Source organism: Hippocampus bargibanti, linkage group LG02, assembly GCF_051943395.1.
Source record: "Hippocampus bargibanti isolate YZ-2025 linkage group LG02, ASM5194339v1, whole genome shotgun sequence".
Taxonomy (NCBI): Eukaryota; Metazoa; Chordata; class Actinopteri; order Syngnathiformes; family Syngnathidae; genus Hippocampus; species Hippocampus bargibanti.
Window position 1 is genome coordinate 35,334,239 of NC_142735.1, and position 9,877 is coordinate 35,344,115.

The window sequence follows — 9,877 nt, forward strand, 5'->3', positions numbered from 1 at the left end:
GAGTGAGTGAGTGAGTGAGTGAGTGAGTGAGTGAGTGAGTGAGTGAGTGAGTGAGTGAGTGAGTGAGTGAGTGAGTGAGTGAGTGAGTGAGTGAGTGAGTGAGTGAGTGAGTGAGTGAGTGAGTGAGTGAGTGAGTGAGTGAGTGAGTGAGTGAGTGAGTGAGTGAGTGAGTGAGTGAGTGAGTGAGTGAGTGAGTGAGTGAGTGAGTGAGTGAGTGAGTGAGTGAGTGAGTGAGTGAGTGAGTGAGTGAGTGAGTGAGTGAGTGAGTGAGTGAGTGAGTGAGTGAGTGAGTGAGTGAGTGAGTGAGTGAGTGAGTGAGTGAGTGAGTGAGTGAGTGAGTGAGTGAGTGAGTGAGTGAGTGAGTGAGTGAGTGAGTGAGTGAGTGAGTGAGTGAGTGAGTGAGTGAGTGAGTGAGTGAGTGAGTGAGTGAGTGAGTGAGTGAGTGAGTGAGTGAGTGATCCATCCAAGCTGCCCCGATGGCAGTTTCCATTTGTGTGGTGCACTTTTGTGTCTTGATTCTCCCATTGTGCTAATAAATGTGGCAATGGCCAATCAGCACGTGTCCAAGTTGAGGAGTGGGAGGGGCCTCCATGCAATTTCTTCCAGTGCAGCATTTTAATCCACGTTTGACTCCAATCAAATGCGTCAATATGTTGCGCGCTTTCCACACACACTTTGATCGAGCATGTCATCTCATGTTCTTCATTTGAATAAACTCATTTTATGCTTTGCATCCAAATCGAGTACAGTGATACCTCGGTTTACGAACTTTTCGCTTTACGAACGTTAAATTGATGAAAATGTTACCTTGGCATACGAACTATTTTTCGGGATACACACGGAGCTGCCACAATGAGTGATGTGTCGTTCGCCAACGAGCCTATTCTCCTAACAACAAAATGGACACCGACTGCAAGGTTAAAATATCCCATCAATCAGGCTCCACAAATAACCCGCACAAGCCATCTGTACACTTGATGCAAAAAGCTATCAACCCAGCTAAACAAGACAATTGATGAACTAGGTAAAATGATCGCAAAGAAAGTATCTACAAGGGACCATTCCTCAAGATGGTGAAAGAAGAAGGCTACGTTCCTCATCAAGTTTTTAATGCTGAGGAAACCGGCCACTCGATTCCATCAAGCCATCAACGACCATCACAACGGTAAATAAAACCACTTTATTCTTTATTATACAGTACAGTTTATTTCTTTCATTATAATACCATAGCACATTTATTATACATAAAATAAGGTATATTTTGTGTACGTCTGTGTAAGCTCTCAGTCGTACAGGAGTGGTCCATGGCACCACCACGTCTGGACAGTAGGGATATATATATATATATATATAGGGCCGAAACTACCAGTAAAAGATCTTGGTTCGCTGACGAAGAAGCGAAACGTCCGACAACTTCATAAAAGTACAGATGACGGCTGAAGAAACCTTTTCATCGATATATTTGGTGTAGTTTTAAGGCTTAGAAAATTATAAAGTAGAAAATGATGTTTTATGGGGAAGCGGGGAACGGATTATTTTCATTTTAATGGTTTCCTATGGGGAATTATTTTTTGGGATACACACTTTTCGCCTTACACACTCTGTCTGGGGACCAGTTTAGTTCGTAAGCCAAGGTATCACTGTCTAATCATCATTACTATTTGCATTGTATTTGTGTCTGTAATAATCAAGCTTTCATCTATAACCTGTTATGATATTTTACCTGCGGAAATGAACAATATTCCACGTTGGGCGTCTTTCATTGACGCAGCGCTCCAAAAAAAGCCACGGCGCCGATCCACAGGGTTGGTTCCAAGTGGAAACTACCAGAACCTCTGAGAAGATTCTCAACACGAGACCAGGTTCCGTTATTCGGCAAAGGTTCCACTTCCAGCGTCCGACATAAGACGTTATAAACATCCACGGCTCGGATCGGAGCGGCGCGGAAATTCTGCTTGAAGTCTGCAAGAAAGAGAGAAATTAGATTTTAACTCATTCACTGCCATTCATGATTTTATTCGGGAATTGAAAAGTGCGACGTAGACCGCCATTTGCAAATTTGTTCAGGTTTTGGGTTTTCTTGCTTGGGTGCTGATAAAGCAATGTTTTTCCCTTCCACATTTACATTTTTTTTTCCCCTTGTTAGCGCTTTGTTTCAGCTTCAACTGTTGTCAAAGCGCTATACTGTACAGTGATACCTCAGCTTACGAACGCTTTAGCTCACGAACGTTTTGCCTTACAAACATTAAATTTGCGAGAATATAATCTTGGCATACAAACTAGTTTTCGGCAGATGAACCAAACCACGCAGCGCCACGGTGGCTGGTGGACTAGTTTTCGTCACCTCCTTTCTTTGAGTGCGGACGTGGTTTGTTATCGAGTGGAGTACTTTTGCTATTATGGGACCGGAAAAAAAGACCCCACCACAGGCTTATTAGCTAACTCTTGGCTAGCTAGCTAGCTTTCTAGCTATTAAAGCTACTTCCGGGTTGAGTGATTAGTAGCTAGCTAGCTAGCTTCCTATCTATTTGAGTTACGTCCGGTTTGAGTGATTATTAGTTAACTCTTACCTAGCTAACTAGCTTTCTATCTATTAGTCACTTCAGTGTTGTTAGCTAGCTAGCTAGCTCGCTTTCATCTATTCAAGTTACTTCCGTGTTGAGTGATTATTAGCTAACTCTTAGCTAGCTAGCTAGCTCACTTTCATCTATTAAAGTTACTTCCGGGTTGAGTGATTATTAGCTAACTCTTAGCTAGCTAGCTAGCTCACTTTCATCTATTAAAGTTACTTCCGGGTTGAGTGATTATTAGCTAACTTTTAGCTAGATAGCTAGCTTTCATCTATTAAAGTTACTTCCGGGTTGAGTGATTATTAGCTAACTTTTAGCTAGCTAGCTAGCTTTCATCTATTAAAGTTACTTCCGGGTTGAGTGATTATTAGCTAACTCTTAGCTAGCTAGCTAGCTTTCATCTATTAAAGTTACTTCCGTGTTGAGTGATTATTTGCTAACTCTGAGCTAGCCAGCTAGCTTTCGACTATTTGAGTTACTTCCGGGTTGAGTGAACGCTGGCGCATGTGGCTGCCGCTGTTCACCCACAGAAAAAACTGATCCTGTTACTGTAAAGTGACCTTGAGAGTTTTGAAAGGCGCGCCGAAATTAAATGGATTTATTATTATTATTATTATTATTATTATTATTAGTGTTAAGCCGAAGAAGACACAAAAGAAAATGGCGGTCGAGTAGAAGAAGGGGAGTATTTGAAAAACACCGAGGTGTACGTTTGTGTGACTTAGCTTCCCACTACCAGTATGCTAAATCGACCATTGCTACACGTGGCTAAGGGTGTTTCTGTTTTGTCTAAGCAACGGTCTCAGGCAATAGAACAGGTTGAAAAATGTCTGTTGATTTGGACTAACGAAAAACAGCTAGCAAGGGACAGTGTGAGTGAGGGTATTATCACCGACAAAGCACGGCAACTTCAATTGGATATCATCAAGAGGCAACTACATCAACGACCATCACAAAGGTCAACAAAACGACTTTATTATACAGTACAGTTTATTTTTTTTCATTACAATACAATAGCACATTTATTATATGTAAAATAAGGTCTATTTTGTGTAGTTTTAAGGCTTATTTAGGTGAAAATTATGTTTTATGGGGACCTGTGAACGGATTATTCTGATTTTAATGGTTTCTCATGGGAAATAAATGTTTGGCAGACTAACTTTTCACCTTACACATACTTTCTGGGACCCAACTAAGTTCGTAACATGAGGTATCACTGTACCTCTTTCAGTGTGCCACGGGAAATTATCTAAAAATATGAGGTTGTCATCATGTAGTACTCCTGCATACCAGTAGGGAGCAGTAACAGCGAGCTAATTGCTTCCTGCTTCGAGACAACCAAAATAATAATAATAATACATTTCATTTATAAGCTAAATGCAGAAAAATGTGTCTTTTTCATTGATATTCACGTTTTACGGAGTAGCAAAATGAGGTTCAAGGAGTTGAAATGTCATTGACTGTCATTACCAGGTCCTGCTGCTAAGAAAAAGCCACCCATGTCTGGAAAATCATTGTCGTAACCATGCCAGCCATTTTGCCATCCCGAGGACTTCCCGCTGGAGTCATTTTTCCAGTATGGAAGATCGGCCATGTTCTGGACACAACACATTGACAAACATAAATACAGTGATTCCGAACGCTTTATCTCACCAACATTTTGCCTTACGAACATTAAATTCACGAGAATCTTAGCATACGAACTAGTTTTCGGCGGACGAACCAAACCACACAGCGCCACGGTGGCTGGCGGACTAGTTTTCCACACTCACTTTCTTTGAGTGCAGACGTGGTTTGTTATCAAGTGGAGTACTTTTGTTATTATTGGATTGAAAAAGACCCAACCACAGGCTTATTAGTTAACTCTTAGCTAGCTAGCTAGCTTTCTATCTATTAAATTTACTTCCGGGTTGAGTGATTAGTAGCTAGCTAGCTAGCTAGCTTTTATCTATTGGAGTTACTTCCGGGTTGAGTGATTATTAGCTAACTCTTACCTAGCTAGCTAGCTTTTATCGATTTGAGATACTTCCGGGTTGTCCGGGTTTAGTGATTATGGGCTAACTGCTAGCTAAGAGTTAGCTCATTTTGCGTTAGCGTGTTTTAGGTATTTTAGATGCTATAAAACGTTTTTCTGATATCAGTTAGGAAACAAAAAAATGATGTCGGTTGTCCTTTAAGGCTTATTTAGTAGAAAATTATGTTTTATGGGGACCTGGGAACGGATTATTCTCATTTTAAATGGTTTCTTATAGGAAATAAATGTTTGGCAGACAAACTTTTCGCCTAACACACACTTTCTAGGAATCAAATAATAATAATAATAATAATAATAATAATAATATTAATACATTTCATTTCTAAGCGCCTTTCAAAACTCTCAAGGTCACTTTATAGTTTAAGTTTTTCTGTGGGTGAGCAGCGGCAGCCACACTCAACCCGGAAGTAACTCAAAGATATAGAAAGCTAGCTAGCTAATAGATAGCTATTAGATAGCTACCTAGACAGCTTGATAGCTGGTAGCCAGCTAGACAGCTAGTAAATAGCTATTAGATAGCCATTACATAGCTAGTTTGTAAGCTGAGGTATCACTGTACACTAAAATGTAATGATGACTTACCTGGGCAATGAACCAACCCGGCTCAGCCACTAGCGTCAGAGGAGCGACAAACTTTCCTCCTTTATAATGGAAGCGTTCGGGAATCTGCACTCTGTCATAAGCGTGCATGTTTGGGACTTTGGACAAAGCTGCATGAACCTGCAAAAAAAAAGGCGCTTATAAATTAAATGTATTATTATTATTATTATTATTATCATTATTAAAAGACGACATGAACGATGGCTGCCGGTTAGCGATTAGCGGCACTTCATTTCTTGGGTGCGACTTGTTCAAATGGCTTTCACTACCGGCTCTTTTCAGAGAGTCGGTTCTTTTGGCTCGGCTCACTAAAAAGATCTGGCTCTTTTGGCTCCCAAATGGCTCCTCAGTTTTTTTTTTTTTTTTTTTTTGCTTAAATTCATTAACTTATGTGCACAGAGTTAGCGTATGCTAACTTTCACTTTCCCTGTGTTTATTCTGGTCTGATGATCAGCTGTCACTCATTTCATTTTCATATTAATAATGCTATCATACCAACTAGTAAAAAATATAATAATTGAATAATAATAACATAATGTGATGTCACCGTAAAGTGTCCTTGAGAGCTTTGAAAGGCGCTTAGAAATTAAATGTAAATCTCATCAGTACGGCACTAGTTTATTGTTCGGAACTATCTTTGCGATGCTATTTTGTCTTTTCATGCTCATTTAATTTTTGCCAACTTGCCCTGCCTAGAAAGTGGGGTTACTACTAACCTCTCAATTACTTTGTGATCTCATCAGTACGGCACTAGTTAATTGTTCAAAACTATCTTTGCGATGCTAATTTGTGTTTGCATAGCCATCAAATTTTTGCCAATTTTGAGGTGTTACGTGTCCGGTTAAGAAAGTGGGGTTACTACTAAACTCTCAATTAGTCTCTGATCTCATCAGTACGGCACTAGTTAATTGTTCAAAACTATCTTTGCGATGCTAATTTATGTTTGCATTGTCATGAAATTTCTGCCAATTTTGAGGTGTTACGTGTCCGGCCGGCTTAGAAAGTGGGGTTACTACTAACCTCTCAATTACTCTGTGATCTCATCAGTACGGCACTAGTTAATTGTTCAAAACTATCTTTGCGATGCTAATTTGTGTTTGCATTGTCATGAAATTTCTGCCAATTTGAGGTGTTACGTGTACGGTTAAGAAAGTGGGGTTACTACTAACCTCTCAATTACTCTCTGATCTCATCAGTACGGCACTAGTTAATTGTTCAGACCTATCTTTGCGATGACCATGTTATATTTGAGTTAGTGGTGTACATTTCCGGCTTTCACCTGTTGGAACTTTGTTCCTTTGACCCACAAACTGACGACTGGTCCCCTGTCCATCATCTTGACAATGTCCGACATGTTGATATATTTGTCCAACTCGATCACTTTGTTCACCCATTCAATTTTTGTCATGCCGTGGTCGGAAAAAAGCACAACGTTGACCTGATTCGATATGTTCTTCTCCTGAAATAAAATAACATAAAATTACCAGAGGATGCGAATGACAATGAATTTATTACCAAAAAAAAATGAACATTTCAAGCTGTATCTGGAACTAGATCTACTGGACATCTTACAAACGATGAACGATTTTTTTAAGGTGTTGGATGTTTCGCTCCTCATCCGAAAAGCTTCGTCAGCTAACTAAAGTTGTGCTGGTAACTCCGGCCCTATATATATATCGCGAATGGACCGTCCTCTGCTCTGATAGGTCCATGAAACTAATCTGATGACTTATTTTTGTTCTGTCTGATTACCTCTAATGTTCTATCCCTGGCTCTGATTGATGACAGTGAGGTTAAAATATTAGCAAAAGAAAATTTTATGGTTGAAAAGAGCTGTAAAAGAAGCAAAAACAGCAAAGCCCTTCACTCAAAACTGGTGGTTTAAGGTTTAATTTTGACCATACTTACAACAGACTTCTTAGGTCGCTACCACATAGGCTTAGTCATGCTAATAAGGTGATGACAGAGCGACTGGGGCAATCAGTGCCAGGGATAGAACATTAGAGGTAACCTAGCAGAGCACAGGTCTGGCACAGCCACCTTTTTTCGTTAAGGATATAGGGCCCAGTTACCAGCGCAACTAGTTCGCTGACGAAGCTCTTCGGATGAGGAGCGTAAGGTCCGACACCTTCAAAGAAGTACAGATGACGGCTAAAGAAACCTTTTCCTCGATGGACGGATGACTCCTGTAACGACTGAGAGACGTCCATCTTACTCACTCTCATTTTGTGGTTGAGCATTTGCATTGCCGTGTCCAGTTGTTGCAGCGCTGTTTTGATCTGAGGAGAATCTGGACCAAAGTGGTGTCCCTCGACGTCTATATTTTCGTAATATATGGCTGCCATGGTTGCGTCACCTGACCTACGCACGGACAAGACATATACATAAATAAATATGTATGGATGTTTAATCAAAATGACATGTCAACAAAATGACTAAAAATGACCAAAGAGGAACTGGAAATATCCATTGTTCTCCAAAGACAAAATGGAGTTAAAAGTCAACATCTCACCTATAGGGACAAATTGGAGTGTTCCATTAGCGTGCTAGCATGCTATTAGAATGTAGAAGAAGATCAGAGTACCCGGAGAAAATCCACACAGGCTCCAGAGAACGTGTAAACTCCAACCAAGAATCTATTAGCTATCTGACTGGCTAGCTAGCTATCTAGCTAGCTACGTCTATTCACTATCTAACTGGCTGGCTATCTAGCTAGGTATTTGTTGGCTAACGATTGGCTAGCTAGCTAGCTTTCTATCTATATGAGTTACTTCCGGGTAGAGTGAACGCTGGCGCATGTGGCTGCCGCTGCTCACCCATAAACAAAAACCTATCCTGTGACTGTAAAGTGACCTTGAGAGTTTTGAAAGGCGCTTATAAATCAAATGGATTATTATTATAAGAAATAACCAGGAAGTAACAGGAAGTAACCACGAAGTAACCAGGAAGTAACCAGGAAGTAACCAGGAAGTAACCAGTCCACCAGTGTGCCCCCCGAAAACGAAGACTTATTTCAAGAATCATCACATAGTTGTTTTTACGACGTTGATGAAGTGTTCAGGTTTCCCTTAACCCTATTTGGTGAGCGCCACGAATGACTAAATCGCAAATGTTGAAGATGAAACAAGAGTAATATCTTGAATTTTGCACCGGTAGTTTTTAACTCATTCATTTTTTCTTGCGGAGGGGTGCCGATAAAGCGCTGACCAGACCTCTGGCAATATTTTTCCCTTCCACAAGGGGGCAGCATTTCCCTTTTGTTCCGTGTTAGCGCTTTGTTCCAGCTTCAGCTGTTGTTCAAGCGCTATGTAAGCCAATATTGCATTGTATTTTGGACATCTGCCCCTATTTCAAGCTCAGATAACTCCAGACCCATATAATTTAGGAATTAACTCTTTTTTTTTCTTCCGCAAGGGGGCAGCATTTCCCTTTTGTTCCAGTTTCAGCTGTTGTTAAAGCACTATATAAACCAACATGTATGTATGTATGTATTACATTCTATTTTGGACATCTGCCCCTATTTCAAGCTCAGATAACTCCAGACCCATATCATTTAGGAATTAACTTTTTTTTCTTCCGCACGGGGGCAGCATTTCCCTTTTGTTCCAGTTTCAGCTGTTGTTAAAGCACTATATAAACCAACATGTATGTATGTATTACATTGTATTTTGGATATCTGCTCCCATTTCAAGCTCAGATAACTCCAGACCCATATAATTTAGGAATTAACTCTTTTTTTTCTTCCGCAAGGGGGCAGCATTTCCCTTTTGTTCCAGTTTCAGCTGTTGTTAAAGCACTATATAAACCAACATGTATGTATGTATGTATGTATGTATTATATTGTATTTTGGACATCTGCCCCATTTCAAGCTCAGATAACTCCAGACCCATATCATTTAGGAATTAACTTTTTTTTTTTTTAGAGGAAAGAAGATAGTCTACTGTTTCTAACGCTGCATTGAATGTTTTGATAGTCCTAAAATTCAATATTCTGTGAGTCCTGGAATTCGAGTGACAATGACAAAAACCCTGGCACTGCACTGGACACATTTTTGCGAGTTAACAAGTGAATTATCCACAGACTTCTTCTATATTTTTTGTCCCCTGCTGGTGTCTACTGAGTTCCAAAGCACCATGACCTTGCACTCTCCATTATCATCTTTCTTCTTTGAAGATTTCTTTTCATGGCATACCTGAGCATGTTGAGAGAACGTTCAATGGAATCCGTTAGGTTGGCTATGGATGGATTGTAGCTGTACTCTTCGCAGAAAGTTGGACGAACTCCCAGAATCTCCACCTCACAACCTAAAAATGGACGCACGTGGACAAAGGTGAGATGCCGTTGATGTTTATTGAACAGAATACATTGTAAGACTGCAAATTTCTATCTCAATTCGGGAATCTGATTTCATGAACTAACGGAGATGATGGTGGACTTCAGGAAACAGCCATCACCCAGCTGCCACTCACACGATCCAATGTGTCAACCGTCAAGACCTTCAAGCTCCTGGAGAATCGCAGTCTCCCAGGACATGAAGTCGGAGGTCTACACTAACTCCATCTTCAGAAAGGTCCAACAGAGTATGTACTTCCTGAGGCTGCTGAAGAAGCCGCAGGAGGTGCTACGACAGTTCTACACGGCAGCCATCCGATCAATCCTGAGTTCTTCCAT

At 40.5% G+C, this 9,877-nt stretch overlaps 1 protein-coding gene across 2 annotated transcripts in view; it reads right to left on the reverse strand.

Moving 5' to 3' along the window:
* Positions 1-591: 591 nt before the first annotated feature.
* enpp6 (ectonucleotide pyrophosphatase/phosphodiesterase 6) overlaps positions 592-9,877 on the reverse strand; it is a 20,266-nt gene continuing 10,980 nt past the window's right edge. Inside the window, exons 3-8 of one of the 2 annotated variants that reach the window (XM_089018622.1) lie at positions 9,399-9,510; positions 7,425-7,566; positions 6,485-6,664; positions 5,188-5,325; positions 4,041-4,167; positions 592-1,962 (exon numbers count right to left, since the gene is read on the reverse strand). In XM_089018622.1, coding sequence (XP_088874748.1) covers positions 1,760-1,962; positions 4,041-4,167; positions 5,188-5,325; positions 6,485-6,664; positions 7,425-7,566; positions 9,399-9,510 — 902 coding nt within the window. In that variant the 3' untranslated portion in view covers positions 592-1,759. The remainder of the gene's footprint in view (positions 1,963-4,040; positions 4,168-5,187; positions 5,326-6,484; positions 6,665-7,424; positions 7,567-9,398; positions 9,511-9,877) is intronic. The other variant, XM_089018630.1, reaches the window with a different exon arrangement.